General features: G+C 42.6%; 1 protein-coding gene across 25 annotated transcripts in view; it reads left to right on the top strand.

The window, feature by feature from the left end:
• Positions 1-433: 433 nt before the first annotated feature.
• Positions 434-16,924, top strand: part of LOC117587448 (protein phosphatase 1 regulatory subunit 12B) — a 29,665-nt gene continuing 13,174 nt past the window's right edge. For 3 of the 25 annotated variants that reach the window (XM_034278140.1, XM_034278145.1, XM_034278143.1), the window contains exons 1-13: positions 435-620; positions 1,149-1,979; positions 9,439-9,551; positions 9,615-10,169; positions 10,228-10,316; positions 10,746-10,901; positions 11,071-11,175; positions 11,237-11,327; positions 12,333-12,740; positions 13,196-13,300; positions 13,373-13,507; positions 13,844-14,045; positions 15,491-16,276. In XM_034278140.1, the coding sequence (XP_034134031.1) occupies positions 1,725-1,979; positions 9,439-9,551; positions 9,615-10,169; positions 10,228-10,316; positions 10,746-10,901; positions 11,071-11,175; positions 11,237-11,327; positions 12,333-12,740; positions 13,196-13,300; positions 13,373-13,507; positions 13,844-14,045; positions 15,491-16,276 (3,000 nt within the window). In that variant the 5' untranslated portion in view covers positions 435-620; positions 1,149-1,724. Of the gene's footprint in view, positions 650-1,148; positions 1,980-9,438; positions 9,552-9,614; positions 10,170-10,227; positions 10,317-10,745; positions 10,902-11,070; positions 11,176-11,236; positions 11,328-12,332; positions 12,741-13,195; positions 13,301-13,372; positions 13,508-13,843; positions 14,046-15,490; positions 16,277-16,924 lie in introns of all 25 variants that reach the window. The other 22 variants (XM_034278148.1, XM_034278166.1, XM_034278149.1 and 19 more) reach the window with 15 other exon arrangements.

Raw genomic sequence — 16,924 nt, 5'->3', positions numbered from 1 at the left:
AAACTGAATTTCTTGGAGAAATTACGACATCAGTTAGATATCAAGGACATTTCTGTGTTTAAATGCGAAAAACGGTTACAGCACGTTTTGAATATATTCCTGCATCCCTGCCAATAGAGCTGCCAGATATATTTTATTTTCATATTGTGTACACACTGTTTGTGGTATAATTTGTTTTGTGCTGCCACTCTGACTCATAGTTGCGTTTGACCATTGAAAAATTTTACCGAATATCATAACACTCAAAAATAAAAAGTACACCCTCTTTCTACTTTCTAGTGATTTAGCTTCGGTAAATTGCGTTGAAATCGACTTACAGTTAGATTTACTCTATTTCGGTATAAAAAATAGTATATTTCAGCAATTGTTTGGTATATCACGGTATATTTATGACGGTCCCACCATGTATATTTTATTAATAACACCGCGGTCACACTGCGTTTACAGTTTCGTGCGGACGAATTTTAGAGCAAAAATAATAAATAAGCGAAAATATGCAAAATAAAGTGAAATACTTGTGCTCCGCACAAATGAAGCGCGCTAGCATTGCGTTCGCTACCCAATAAGCCCGATCGACCATACTAACGCCCCAAAAGTGGCCCGCTGCAAACAGGGGAAAGGTGCGTGCCCTGCGTTTCTCGTTTTTTTGGTGTGTGAAAAGTTTCTACTGCAATCCATTTTTCTCTACGTGCGTACGTGTGTGTGTGTGAGTGCCAGTGCCAGTGAGTGCTGCTGTACGATGGAGTGGGGAGCTGTATAAATGCCTTTACATAATTACACGCAAAACGAAGAGTGTGTTTCCGTGCAGTGCTACTGAAAATTATATAAATTGTCAAGAAGAATTTGCGTGCGTGAAAAAAAGAGCGGCTTCCATCTTTCGTTCTATTTACCCGCGACGTCAGCGTCGCGGCTGTTGAATTTATGTCAAATTGGTAACACTCACACAGCCATGCTGAAAATACGGCAGTGTTGCATGCAGGCCCTATCCATGTGCATGTGATTGACTGTGTGTGTAGCTGAGCGAGTGTAAGAGCGGGAGAGAGCTCCCGCGAATGATAAACAAAGTGAAGAAAGGAGGCACAACGGTTGTTCTGTTCTTTTGTGTGTTTATATTCCATTCTCACTCTCTTCTTGTCTGTCTTTTGCAGCATTAGAATGGCAAGAAAGTGTGTTTTAAAGCAAATTCCACAAAAAGGTGCGTGATAAATGCAACAAACTGTAAGCCAGAGCGAGCGAGCAATCAACTACACCAACTGCATGTGTTGTGTCGTCGTGTGTGTGAGAGAACGCGCGAGAGTGTGTGCTAGAGAGAGAGAGCGAGAGCGAGTGTGTGTGCAGTGGAGTGGGAAAGAAGCACGGTAAAAAGAAACGCCAAGAAGTTTGCCATCATCTCTCTCTCCATTCGCTGATAAAGCAGAGAGCAAATAAACGCACACAAACACACACAGAGTGATACACGAATCGAGTGGAAAATAGAAAAACAATAATCAGCAAAAGCAGCCGAGCGGGAGGAGCGTGTAGAAACAGTAAAGTGTAAAGATCGAAAATCGAAAGTGTGAAGCATTTTGTCTATAAATAGTGCACAAAAAACACCCAAATTACCAGTGGAAAAAAAGTACTAAGTAAACCGCAAAAAAACCATCAATACACCGAATAATCCCTAGTGGAACACGTCTCGGAGTCCGCCCAACACAGTCAGCCAGCTCCCAGCCCCCAGCCGCAACATGTCCACCCTGGACGCGCGCAATAACTCGGCCATGATGAAGCGGGCCGAGCAGCTGAAGCGCTGGGAGGAGTCGGACACCAACCGGGCCGCGGGCACGCCCCGCCATGAGCACGGTCGCCGCATCAAATTCAGCTCCGGCTGCGTCTTCCTTGCCGCTTGCCTCTCCGGCGACAAGGATGAGGTTATCCAACTGCTCGACCAGGGCGCTGACATTAATACTGCCAATGTGGATGGCCTCACGGCCTTGCATCAGGTGCGTCTTTATCCCCTCGAATCCCTGAATTACATCAGACGCCTGCATCACGCGATCACCACCCGATGGGGGTGTGTCGGGTGTGGCCGCAGGGTGGCTGGCATTTCGAAACTATTGCATCCAACTGCGCCGCTGACATTGTACAGTGGGTGGTGTAGCCTGACCCAGTGGTCAAATTGTTGGAAGGGGAAATATTTTCATATAATTTTGCCCCTCCATGGCGCGATTTATAGCCGGAGAGACTAATATTGAGGGTAATTTCTGGAATCTCAAGGATTCTGCCAAGAAATCTTTCCAAGGTCAAAACTGCATGAATCCTTAAGCGGTTCCCAAACAGTTTTGCCCCACTGTGCATTGCCATTCTCTAGTTATAGTTATTGTTGCGTATTTCGTGCTCTCTCTATAGTTTCAACACTGCCACACAGCCAGCCGCAACAAGCACTAAAACATTAACCAATATGTACAACAAATACATATAAATTCCTAATGCAAGCCGACGATTTACAAGTCGAATGAATACCCAAAACCCCAACAGCAAAAATGAACAGCAAACGGCACGAGCAACGGGCATTAAATTAGGAAAATACTCAAAATTGTCTATTTTTAAATCGCAAGAAAATATACAATACCTCTCTCTGGCATCGCAACGGATCGCACAACACACATGAAAGCGAGTTTAATTATTAAAAGGAAAAACAAAAACCATATTTTGCAAATTCATTTTCACATTTTCGCTCATTTGTCTGGCGACTTGTTTTTGGCCATATTAATAGTTAAGAATGAATTTTGGATGGAAATCCTTTGATATTTCATCTGATGAAATGATTAAACTATAATGTTTGGATTTGGCTTTCTTTTAATGCATTTTGTATGCTCCTTTTGCTAAGAAATTTCATCATTCAAAAGCTCTTTCTCTCTCACTCTGGATATCTGCTGTTTGTCATCTTGCATGATTATACCGCTTCTCCGTATAGCACTCACTGTCTGCTCCAATTCTGTGGATAATTGATTTTAATTATGCTGCGCCTCCAAGTGCCCGTGGCAGTGCCTGTTTCCCGCAAGAGTCAGTCGTAGATTTTCACCGTTTAACCGCGACGGCGCACTTGTTAACCAGATGCTAATTTCCACACACAACGGGGATCATTATTTGTGGGATTCGTTGGGGGACTGGGTTCACTGTAATTACAACTAAAAAATGATAATAATAGTAATTGAAGTAGCAGGAGGAAGGAGGGAGACAGGTTAGAACAGTGCAACGTTTTGAATTACCCGCTGGCTTCTCCAGTTGTGGGTTTTGCTAAACCGCAAAACAAAAACTGAATTTCACGATTGCATTTATTATAATAATTATCCCATCACTTCACCGTCAATTTTTCTTTACGCTTTTCCTTACTCTTCTGAAGGGCCACGCAATTTTCACATTCAAATGTGCATATCTGTAGATATGTATGTGCCTTTGGGCCTTCATTCATTCATAAGCTTTGACAGGCAACAAACTAGGCAACAGGCAAACAGCCACCACCTCCGAAAGCACCACACACCAGGCACCTGCACCACATTTTCAATGGCAGGCGCCGGTCGACACGAGCTGCAGTTGGAGCACTGGCACAGTGGGGCCATGATACATGAAATTTAAATCGTCTTTTTTAGCTTTGATTCTCCTTTCCTTTGCATTGTTTTCTCCCTCTCCCAGTGTGTCTTAACAGTAAAGGGTGGATTTCCTTCAAAGATGTTTTTGATGTATTTTCTGTACTTACCATATGAATATGTGTAAATCCGAATGAAAATAGGCAACACTGTGCACTGTTTTGCACCTTGGACTATGTCTAAATGATGATGACTGATGGAAAGAAAGATATAGGAAGTGGAGGAGGGTCAGGGGATTCATGGCGAGTAGTGACCATCAGTCGTGTTTATGGTTGACTTTGATTTTCATTTTGGCCTACAAAACGCCGCTACGCTACGCTCTGCATTCAATTTTGGGAAAATTATCAAAAAGAAATGGCCATAAATTTACACAGATATATCTGATATATATAAGGATAGTTCAAGGATAATGCAAGGTTTCTTTTTCATGAATTTTTCTTAATTTTCATGGTCTAAAATTATAATTAGAAATATATTTTGGAAATACGTGGGCAACAACGTCAACAATATAAATTTAATTCAAAGCATCGGTGTGGAATAGAAATTATGTGTAGGGGTCCAGGAATAGTTTAATGAATAATGAACCCGTTTCCAGCTGTGAAACATTCTTTAAAAATCACCTTAAGGTTTTTCCACTGTCTCATCCATCGCCTTGAGTTTTTGCCATTTGAAGTATGTTTAATTATCGTACTTTTCAGCCAATTAGCAATTGATTTAACAGATTTTCACAGAGAGTGATCAGTGAGGGGAAGGAGTGGGAGAGAGGGGGCTGTCTACCGCGCATAAATTAAGAAATTATTCTGTCAAGATTCCTCTCAAATTGAGCCATAGATTTCAGCAGCTAAACGAATGCATAATAATCATAACAATCGTTGATCCGTTGACATGACGATCGTGATCTATGAATCGATGACCAGATCGCGATCTGTAGATCCTGTGCTGGGTAGAGAGGGGGGAAAAGCTGCGTGAGTTTTTCCTAAAAAAAAAAAAATAATACATAAATTTCAAAGATAGATGTTTGAGGTTTTTGGTTTGGGGTTGATTTTTATGCGGTTTATTGTGTCTGTCGGCGGCTAACGCGCTTTATTGACGTGTTTTCTAACCTTGGCCCGGTTCTCGGGCAGACGGACAGACAGAGAGACAGCCAGATGGACGGACTGGCGCTTCTGATGGGACGGACAGCTGTGGAAACGCACTGTTCAAACGGAGATAGCTACAGATACAGATACACATGAGAATATCCTCTCAAGAATTAACAGAGCGCGCGTGTATATAGAGTGGAAGATGATAGTTTTAGTTTTGTATTTGCTGTATTTCTATTTCTCTCTGCATCTGTATCTGTATCTCTGCTTCGTTTTGTATCTTATGGATTTGTATATAAATGGTCGGCTACACTTGATTTGATTTATTTCTCGTTTCGTGTTTTACACCCAAAAAATAACAAACGATTCTCATCGAAAGCCTGCCTGAATGCCTGTGGCAGGCTAAAAATCTTTGCGAATGATCAAAAATGATACAACAAAAAAAAGATACAATTTTGTGATGTGATGTCCGCAGTGGCAGTGCCTGCTCTCGGGGATTGCCGCCGTCTGTATACATATCTCTGTGTATCTTACTGTACTGTTTGCATTGCATAATACCATTTCAAGCAATAGAACAGCCGCAGCAGCAGGCAGCCACAAGCCACGGAATGTATGCAATTGCTGTGTTACAAAACCCAACAAAAGTTCTCTTCCTCTCCCCCTCTCACTATATATTCCGATTATTAGAAATGTTCTGCCACAAATACAGATACAAATACACGAACGCATAAACAAATGTAACTGAAACGAAAACTATAGGAAAATAGTATTATTTTTGCCAAAAATCATGACGACATGCGTCCAGAAATAGTTTTATTTTTGACCAGAAGGCGGCTAGACCGATGGATTTAATTTATTTCCCATTTAGCTGAACATTTCTTTGTTTTAATCCCTTTTTCACTTGTGCGAATGACGAACATGGGATGTAGAAATATCCCATAAACGAAAGGGTAAATTATTTATTACAGATGAGAGGCCTTGAGTGATGTGGGATTTACTTTACGACAACTGAAAGAACAAACAGAACAAATCCAATATAATTCCAACTCAAATGCAAATAATTCAGAATCTTAACTAAATATTTGATAGACGTAACAGAAAACTGCATTCGAGGAAAGTGTAGATATACTGTACAGGGGAATTATCAGTTTAAGGTTTTCACACTTGAGGCTGCAATCTTGGGTACAAAATAAGCATTGAATGAGATAAGATACATGTATAGCTAACGATTACTTTGTATAGAAACAAATAACGCATGTCCCAGATAGTAAAAACCAATTGCAGTTTGTCCAAAAGTAAAACAAGTTCTGGTCGCCTAATCTATAAATCAAATATTGAATATTTAATAACTAAACATGTGATAATGGGGCACTTATTGACGGTTACCCGTAGATTCAATCAGAGAGATATTTTCGGGGCATTTTTAATGGAACGTTGCACCATTGAGTGGGATAAGCGAGAGCAACCTTAACAGAACGAGGGGAAAGGGAACAACCGAAGGGGTTTAATGATACAATTTAGAGGAGGAACAGGAAGAGGAATGCTATTATTCTGAAACATATCTTTCGCATCTAAAAACCAACTAAAAAAGTATCTCAAAATTGGATAAAATTGAAGAATCTGAAATTAGGAAATCGATTTGATATTTGTTTCGTTTCTGTGTGTTGGTTTATCCCATCGTTTGTTTATTCGACATTTTGTAATCGTTCGTGTTTCATTATTTTTCACAACCTTTCCATGGCATGCCAGATGTCTTCTGGCCCCACCTGGTGGCCTAAAACAGAAAAGAAGGAAATGATTCCACTGACCAGAATCTGAGAATCCCAAATAGGCCATTGAGGCAGGCAGAAGTCGTTGAAGACCGATTTGGCAAAAACTATCCCACTGACGATATATGAGAACTTTTTGTACAACAAGAAAAGCCAAAAGAAAAATATATTTGAAGGCTTTTTCAACGCAGAGAGAGAGAGAGAAAGAGAGAGACCGAGCAAATGCCTCGTGATATATAGATTTTGAGATTCTATAGGTACGTTTTACATACATTTGTTTGCTTGTATGTTTATGTATGTATAATCTTTGGTTGTATATTCATATGGCTTATGTATATTCTTTTTTTTGCACTTTTATCTCTGGTGGCGTGGCGCTAATTCAAATTTGTAATTTATTGAACTCAAGCGGTTGCTCGTTTCGTCTATTTTAGAGCGTCTTACGATTGTATTATACATACATTTTTGGGTTGAATACATAGGGATGGAATAGGTCAATGTATGCCAAAAGAATGTCTTTGAATATCTTCATTTTTTATGGGTTATGGCAAGCGAAGCTTATTTGCATTTTTGGGACCATCCATTGTATGAATGCTTCTGTTTTAAAGTGATTTTTGGTGAATATTTAAAATGTATATTTTGGCCATAGTTGTGGAAAAAGCTTTCATTTTATTATATTCAAGCTTTTAATCACTTTCCCGTGTCCCTAATCTGAGTTCCATTCAAGTAATTAGTCCCACCATTAAGTTGTAAGCCAGGCTTGTGTGCAGGCCACAGACAAATGGTGCATGGCGCTTAGCAAACCGCCTGCATAATGAGCCGCGTTAAGCTGTTGGCTGTTGGCTGCTGCGGCGGCTTCGGTGGCGGCCCAAAGTCTAAAAGCTGTCTCAACAAGTCGCTGCTGTGCCTCGGCTTTGGCCTACGCTGCGTATACGTAATGTTGCGGCGAGGTGAATAACATTTGGCGGCGGCAACGGCAACAGCAGAGGCAGCGTCAGTGGCAGTGGCTGCCGCTGAAAATGCCGCTCAATGGCGTGCCAAAACAAAAGGCTAAACTTAGCATGCAATTTTCGCGTACCCTGTACGCGTAGAGACCATGGGGTATGCTCTGTCTTAAGTGCTACAGGCTAAAACAGATAGAAATCATTACAATCTGGCAATTACTTGAACAATGTGCTTTGTTCTTCTACTCTAAATATGTTTTGCACCCATTAGTTCTGTTTTATTTTCATAAATTTCTTACAAAAAGGAAAGAAATCTGCGTTATAGGGTATCCCAAAGTCATCATATCTAGTTCTATTGCTGCTGCTTATTGTTTTTGTATTTTTTTTTTCGTTGGTTGCTAGGCCTCTGTGGGCCTCCCAGCACAAAATGTGATGTTGCCTTCAATGCAAAATGGAAATAGCCCAGAATTTGGTTGTTGCTCCTCTGACATTAAGGCCCAAAGAGGAGCAGGGTGGTGGCAGCGGGGGGACAGCTGCTACAGCTACAGCACCGTCAGTAAATATCTCTGATGGAATAATAGCTCGTGTCAAACAAATATTTTGCATACCAAAAAGTCATTGGACATTGGTCGTCCATGGACGGCTGGGATGGTCACGCGTGGGCGGTGACAATTTCCCCCATACCCATATCTTTCCCCTTCCCAGCCTTCTGCAACGATCAGCAGCGATGTTTGTCCGTCATTTCGGTTTATCAAAATTGTTCATAATTAATTAATTGGCTGAGTTCCAGATTTACAAATTGTTTGCTCGTCGTCGGGCCGGCCACCCGCTGTCTCTTTCTATCTCTGCCTGCTTCTACTTCTAGCCATTCTACGCTCTAGCTCCTTCTCTCTCCCGCCTGCTACTTCTAGCTCTTTCTTTTCCTCTTTCTTTTGTTGCTGTTGTTGTTTTTTTTTTTAATGCGTTTTACTGCGAAATGGAAATTGCTTTTAAACGACGGCCAAAAAGTCACTTTGAAGCTCACCCAAATGAAGAATGTGAATTACCATATGCCCGGCGCAACACACACACGCAGAGCGAGAGATAGAGAGAGACAGAGGAAGCGAGAGAAGTAGAAGTCGAAGAAGAAAGAAGAAGCTCGAAATGTAGGCTCTTATCAGAATGCCAGCAAGGGGTGGGGTAGGGTTAAAGAGAGAGGGGGGGGGGGGAAATAGAGTTGGCGCTCTTTTGCTTTTCGTGTCGTTTCTTTTACTTTCTTTTCTGCTTTCAAGAATGCTTATCGGTATTCGTTCGGGGCATTGTTATGGGTCTGTGCTGGTCTGTGGACTGTAAGGGATTGGTGGTGGGGGCGCAGGGAGGATGATAGCGGCGGCCCCAAAGAAGCAACAATGCCGGCGGAGTCGCTGCCGCCACACCACAACGATGATATCATCGTTGTCGTCGCTGCCGTTGTCGTCGAAGATGTCTAGGCGGAGGCTTCAGCGGAAATCCGCATAAACACCCAAGAAACATTCTGGAGCGTCTGTGGGTGTCCCGTCCCGTTCGTTCGTCCATCCATTCCATATGTTTACATTAACGTTTTAGCAACAGATAAAGATAAACACGGGAATGTATAACATTTCACTAGATACACATTTTATACAAAAGAAAAATCACTGCGAAAAATGACTAGGGGGAAAACTCTAAGAGTGTGCCACAAAAGGTTGATTCACTTTTAATGCATCTGCATACAATTTATACAGTTCGGGAAAGAACATTTCGACAGTAAATTGTTTGTAAATAAATATCCAATTTGGCCATGTTTTTGACCTTTTTATTTATATTATAAATCTGGGTGCTGGCGGGGAGCTTTTGTATAGAAACAAATTGATATTTTTTGTACTTTTCCTCGACCTTTCTTTTGCCCAAATGTTCCTTCAAGTAGTCATTCGTGTGCCCGTCGCTCTACCTCTGATTCAGCGATGATTTCATTTACTCAATCGATTGTAACTGACAAATGCATTTCCTTAACCGTTTACAGGCCTGCATTGATGACAATCTGGACATGGTTGAGTTTCTGGTGGAGCGCGGTGCCGACATCAATCGTCAGGATAACGAGGGCTGGACGCCGCTGCATGCCACAGCCTCCTGCGGGTGAGTTACCTAACCCAAGTGATTTTTCTTTCAAATTGATAATCCTTTTCCGATTCCTTTTAGATTTGTGAGCATAGCACGCTATCTGGTGGAGAATGGTGCCGATGTGGCCGCCGTGAACAGTGATGGAGATTTGGCACTGGATCTGGCCATCGATGTGCAGCACATGGCCATGATTGACTACATGGAGAAGATCGTCCAAGAGCTGAACATTGATGTTGAGCAGGCGCGCAAGGCCGAGGAGCAGGCGATGCTGAGCGATGCCAAGAAGTGGCTGCGCAGCGATGCCGCCGAGGTGGACCGGCCACACCCGAAGACTGGGGCCACGGCGTTGCATGTGGCTGCGGCCAAGGGCTATACGAAAGTTTTGAGCCTGCTGCTGGCGGGACGCGGTAATGTGGATCGTCAGGACAACGATGGCTGGACGCCGCTGCATGCCGCCTCGCACTGGGGCCAGCGGGAGACATCCGAAATGCTTGTCGAGTCCCTGGCCGACATGGATATACGCAACTATGCGGGACAGTCCTGCATCGATGTGGCCGACCGTAAAATAGTCAAATTCCTGGAAGAACTGCGGGCCAACAAGCGCAACAAGCGGCGTCCATCTAGTCAAATCAGGTTGGTCCTGGATGATATTTCTGAATTTACAATGAATAATCAATCCTTTCTCTTGCAGCAGAATCTCAGATACGATTGAAAATCATGTGGATAAGACGCCCACCAAACTGGTGCGCGTTGAAGTGAGAACTGATGCCACAAAGGATGGTGCGTATAATCACAAATCCTTCACCTCAGAGAACCTGATTGGTGTTTTGCCTAATAATCAAAAAGCTTTCTTTGATTTCTCGCACAACACACAACAAACCACAACACCTCGTCCTGTACTTTGTCCTTTGTTTAGGTTCTCATGCGCGTTAAAAAAATCACAAAAAACCTTGTTCTGTTTTGTCGGAGCATTTATTTGTAATCGTGAAACATTTGCCACTGCCTTTCCGCCTTTGTATAATTTGCAAATTCATTTTGCATTCAAGCATTTTTCGCTCATCTTCAGATCATCTTTCATCCATAGAAAATCATAGAAATCCCCCCAAATCTCTCTCAATCTCTCTGTATGTTCTCTCTTTATCTCTTATCTCTCTATTTCTGTGTATTTTGTGTCTATTGTCTCTTGCTTGTAATTCACGCACACTGCAGCTGCCAGCAGTTCAAACTGCGCTTCCAGTAGTGAAGCTTCGCTTCCAATCGATGATGTTGATGATGATGATGCTGTGGGCCACGAGAGCGATGCGGAAGAGCTGAGCGATTCCACGGAATCCTCACACACCACAAGTCTATCTGGCGAGAGCGAAGGTAGTCGGCATTTGTTTTGCGTCTCGATTCAGGAATTAATCACAAAAAGTCTTCCCTCTCTCTGCCCGCTTACGAACCCATAATCCCACTCCATGTCTGAAACCTTTCTGTGTGTCGTGTTTGCTTTTAATATTTCTTAACTAAAACATATTTTCATTGCATCTTTTAGCCGAGAATGTGAAGCCCAATCATGCCGTCGAGCACCCAGTCGAGGAGGAGGCACCCTGGCGACGCAAGATGCCACGCGCACCCAACGACAGTCCCACTAATAATCGTAAGTCCGAACTGATCGTTTCCTATCTTATACCTAATCTCCATCTCTCTCTCTCTTGCAGAAGTTCCTGATAGAGAGCTTAGCAGCAATAGCTCGGAGAGCGCCAACGATGTCATATTGCGACGCACCCAAAGCTTTGAGAATGATCAAAAGTGAGTTGTGAATAGAAGAATCTTAAGCTTTTGACAGAAATGCGTGCCACACACACACACAGACACACATAAACACATACCAAATACCTCAAAATAACAGATTAACCTACATATATAGCTAATATATACATTTATTAGCTATTATAGCATTAATCTGCCAAAAGTTTCGATTAAATGGTGGATTTTGTTTGCAGTTTTTGTTTCACTTTTGCTGACTGCATTTATCGCTTATCATTGTGCCCCCCTCCTAACACACTCACACACACACATATACCACCCACAAAAGCCAATGAAAAAAACACTCATTGTTGATACGAATATCAAAATCAAAGCGTAAACAGATAACGTAATCAAACAATTGATATGCGAATATTTTGGGTACGGCAATTGTTCAAATTTACCTCAATGCTCTCATGCGTTCAGTCACGCTCTTTCTGCGAACAAGCGATAGCCGTTACTCCTCTCTCCCGCTCACTGCAGAAAGCAGTAAACCACTCACTGCTCTCACTCTCTAATGCAGAAAAGAGTCTATCTCTCTATGATTCATATGCTCCCATTAGCGGCCAAGGCTTCTATTCGGTTCCATTCCCATATGAATCCGGAAGCCAGTGCACTCCGGCAAAGTGAAGCAGAAACAGCAAAAAGATCCTAAAATATTAAATCAAACACCAACAAAAGCAGACACACAAAACAAGAGAGAACAAAAAGTTTTGTTTTTAGTTTTAAAATTTTGTTTTTGTTCTGTTTTTTTTTTCTTTCTTTTTCTCCGCTAATTTATCGATCAACCAATTGAACAAAACCGATCAAAATCGATAACAAACTCACCAACGCACCGCCAAAAACCAACAACAACAACAACTCATCATAAAAAAAAAACGCTTATCCAAATCTAACCTGCCCGCTGCCCGCCCGCCTGCCTGCCACTGCCACCACCACCACACGCCTGCCACCGCCACACCAACGTCTAACGTCCAACGTCCAATCTGCCGCTGCTGCTTGTCACAGATTCTATCAAAAGTACAATGAGCTGCGAGCCCGCATAAAGGCCAACTCCTGTCCCATTCTGCCAGCGACTGCGGCGTCACAGGCGGCTGCCGCCGCCGCCGCTGCTGCTGCGAATAATTCAAATTCCAATAACAACAATAATATAAGTAGCAATAACAACAACAAATTTAACAACAATAACAACAACAAAAGCGCTCTGCTGCTGGGATCAACAACAAGAACCACAAATAACACTGCAACAACAACAACATCCAGTACATTCAACAACACAACAACAAGCACACCACAAACAGCAGCAGCAGCCGCAGCCGCAGCAGCAGCAGCAGCAGCATCCACTGCTGCAACAACAAATCCATATTATAGCGTACAAAGATCGGCCTCACTCAAAGATAACTCAATGTATTACAGGTTTGTTTTCGCACCGTACACATACACACACTTACACTGCTGTGCCGTAGCTGTGCACCCTAAAAAACTAGATCAGATTGGGATAACATAAAGCCAAGATTCGTAACGAGGAAAATGAACAGTTGACTTTCGTGCAAACAAGAAGTCAACCAACAATAAACAAAACTGATCTAGTTTATGGTGAACTGCTATAGCTACTACAACTACTACTATCATATCATAACTATTAACCTAATGTGTCGTAACTCTGTAAGTGAATCTCTGCTTTCGCTTAGCTTCTTCATTTGTTCCGCCCTAAAACCGAATACCATTTTGCACCAAACTCTGTTTAACAAAATCTCTTATATTCAGCCACGCACAAATGTCGTCTACCTATGCTCTTGATTGTGTTCTCTCTTAAACGCTGTGCAGCACTCACTCTTACGTGATATTTTCTCTTGTGTGTTTTGTCTTAGGAAACCGACCGTTACAGTTGCCACGCCCACAAGCACAGCAGCCACAGCAACGACAACGCACCTTAGTTCACCATCGACGAATGTACTAACCCCACCAATACGCAGGTTAGTTTCCATAATTTTGTACACTCTTATACAACTCTTGAAATATTTATACGATTCTTGATGAACGGTTAGCCAAGTCATAGCGAAAACCACTGCCCAGAGCAATAATGGCAGCTCTTCGACGGCCAGTGCCAGTGCCAGCGATGCGGAGAATGCCAAGCCTCCGCCCAAGCAATCAACGGGCAATATAATCAAGAATTTCTTCAAGTAATACGAGAAACCTTTTGTGTTGTGTTGTGTTGAGCCTAACCTCCAGCCTTGATGCTAAGCTGATCGTTTCGTTAACCTTCAAAATAGCTGTCTTTTGTGTTAAGAGACGCAAGAAAGCAAGCCTAACCTCATACATAAGCTCTGCTAACCTTACAAATATCTGCCACTGTCGTTAAGTGGCGTCTAGCCTCAAAAGTCAGTGCTGCTAAAGCCTTTTTCCGCTCCCATTTAACTCGTTTTGTGTAGCATGAACAGCGGAACATACGTTCCATATTGGATTATTTAAGGAATATCAAATTATTATAAACTCACGAATCTCTCTCCCACTTTTAGATCTTTTGTACCGCCCGTGCGTGACGAGGAGAGCGAAACACAGCGCAAAGCGCATGCCAAGAGAGTCCGTGAGACGCGTCGGTCCACCCAAGGTGTTACCCTGGACGAGATCAAGAGTGCCGAGGAGTTGGTCAAGAAGAAGAACATGGGCATGTCCAACAACAATAATAATAACAACAATAACATCAGCAGCAGCGGCAGCGTAAGTACTCCCGTGTCCCAAAACCAAGACACCATCACCAACACCCAACCACCCAATCAATAGCCAGTATCAATCACCATTCAGAACAAAAATCAAACATCTACAAACATTCACGATCGTCAAGCCAGAGAGGAGTAGCATCTATCTCTATGTCCATTATCCCCATTATCTGTAGGGAGTACAGAGTCATCCACACACACACACACACACACACGATGTCCACTTGCAGTCCACAACCCCCCAAATCAATCAATCAAATGTCCACAAATACACCAAAAAAAAAGAGTACAAAAACTGCTTATGGTTATGGTGTCCCCCTGTCCCCATGTTCTTTGTATCTTTTAATGTGTGTGTTCTGTGTATGTTCATTCATAAATTGCACAAATAAACACGCTGGCAATCAATCAATCAATCAAAGTAATGTATGCTAGTTTAGTTGTGCATCTGTGGATGAACATATACTAGTATGTATACTAAAATAGTTATTGTAGCGTAGCAAAAATCATCCAGCAAAACAGAATGCAACAGTTTTGGACGCATCAAAGTATGCTATGCAAAATGAAGAAATAAATAGACCCAAAAATGTAGTTGAAGCGTTGAAGCTAATATTGATCTAACTAATAGACTTTCCTGTCCATCTTGATCTTACTAAGCAGATGGAAGTACGGGCACATCGAAATATAACTGACAGACCCTGCATTCTGTTTCTGTTGTTTTTGCCTCACCCCATAGCATCCGCCCCATACGTAGGCCAGTTGTCATCACTTTACAAACAGATCAATCATCGATCAATCAGTGCTCATTTAGTGTACGTTGCCACCCATTCGATTAACCGCCAATCAAGTTGAGTTCTTTCTGCGTTTGTGCCACTGCCACGCCCTGTTACGCCTCGCCCGCAGTTTGTGCCCCCTGCCCGCTCGCCTCAGCGTCAATCAAGTACAGCCAGCCTCTCATCAATGTTGAGTATTCTTTAATAGCGGTGCCATATTATTTTATGATTTCTTCCCCCCAACAACAACCATCATTGCCAGCATTGCCAGCATTCAGCGCAGATCAGTGAACCATAGCCGCCGGGAATTTGCCATTCCTATTCGTATTTTTTATCGTTTTAAGTTATTTTCTAATGGCCCACATAGAGATCTATAGTGGGCCTGTATTATCCTATGTATAGAATATGTTTTTGTATGTCTATGGAATATGTTGATGATTTTTTCATTTTGCATGTCCCATCCGCATGCATTCGTAGTGTATTCTCCACAAACCGGGCCACACTCTACGTATACGTATTCGTAATCGTATGTTATGTATATATTTTATATCTATCTATTTATTACCGATTTAGTAGCTATCCTTCCCCCTGCCCCACAGAGATTGATTTTTGAGCAAAGAACATTGCCTTAGGACCACTGTTTTTTATTTGTTCCAAAAACTAATATTATTAACAGAACGAAACAAGCGAAACAGCGGCAGAGACAGACACAGCCACAGCCACAGCAGAGCCATCATCCATCAGCGATGCAAGCCAGCAAGAGCAGCAACCTCCACCACCGCCCACCACGCCACCGCCAGCCATAATACCCACCAGCGACGAGACGGAGATCGAGACCATTCTGGCACCCAGTCCAGTGCAAAGTGGAAACGACACCACGGCCAGCTTCACACTCTCCGCTCCATCCAGACGCTCTCTGGTGGTCGATGACGACGATGCCGATGCCGGGATCGATGTCGATGATCCAGAGGCAGTGGTCAGTGCCAGCTATACGATAGTTTCGCTGCGGGACAAGATACCCGACAGTGCTGAGCGTGAGCAAGAGCAGGTGGAAGCCAACAAACAAAAGACTGACGAGCAGCAGGTGGAGAGCGAGGAGCAGAAGGCGAGGCCCACAGATCTGCCACTGAGTGCGGCCACAACTGAGGCCATCAAGTCATCCTCCTCGACCACGCCCGGTTCGCTCGAGAGTCCAGTGCGCTTGCGGGACAAGCGTGGCCTGTCCGGCAGCAGCCAAGAGACGGATACAAAGTCCGAAACTGCCTCGCCCGTGTCTGCACATCCAGACTTTAATGCCCGCGACTCTCTGCTCAGTTTATATGCGCGACGCACAACAGAAGGCAGTGGAGGATCAGCAGCAGCAACAGCAGGTGGTGCTGGTGGTGCGGGTGGCAGCTCCACTTCAACATCGACAGCAGAACGACGTCCATCTTGGCGCCTGAAATTCGATGCCGGCTCCAAGGTATGCCCCACACAAACCAACCGAAACCCTCTAACCGAAACCCAGAGTCCTTCTTATATACTCGATATATGTATATCAAAGACTGTATCTCTCGATCGATTGTCTTTAATATTTTTTGTTACATCTAAGCGTAGCATGGATTTAGTATTGTAATAATTATGGTTTACTAAAGAATGAAAGAATACCCCTGCTAGAGAATGGTTAAAACAAAGACAATTGTGATTGAAGAAAATAAATTAAATATTATCTGAAATAGAAACCAGATCGCAAGGGAATCATTTTGTAGTAAACCGCTTGATTCGTTTAGATGTTGTTTTATTTTTTGTAGGTCTTTCAACGCCTGAAATGTTTGTTTTTAAGTACGTTTTTCACTTTCTCTTTAGTTTTACTTTACGCATTTTGTATTTATATATTCATTTGTGTTTTCATTTTGCCCATAATTTCATTATTTATGCTTTAACCTAAAAATGTAAATGTATGTATTATTTTGTAGTCTCCAATATTCATCTAAAGACAAGAACTTTTTCTCAACATTGCAGCAATTTGAAATGCTTAAATGTTTGGCTGATTTCTGCTTGTTATGTGTGTGGTTATTTCTCAAAGATTTATCTATATTTAGCATGCCATTTAATTATGATAATCCAAATG

The sequence above is a fragment of the Drosophila guanche genome, unplaced genomic scaffold (assembly GCF_900245975.1).
Source record: "Drosophila guanche unplaced genomic scaffold, DGUA_6, whole genome shotgun sequence".
Lineage (NCBI taxonomy): Eukaryota > Metazoa > Arthropoda > Insecta > Diptera > Drosophilidae > Drosophila > Drosophila guanche.
Note: the sequence above shows the minus strand (reverse complement) of the source record. Positions and strands in the feature narration are given on the sequence as shown.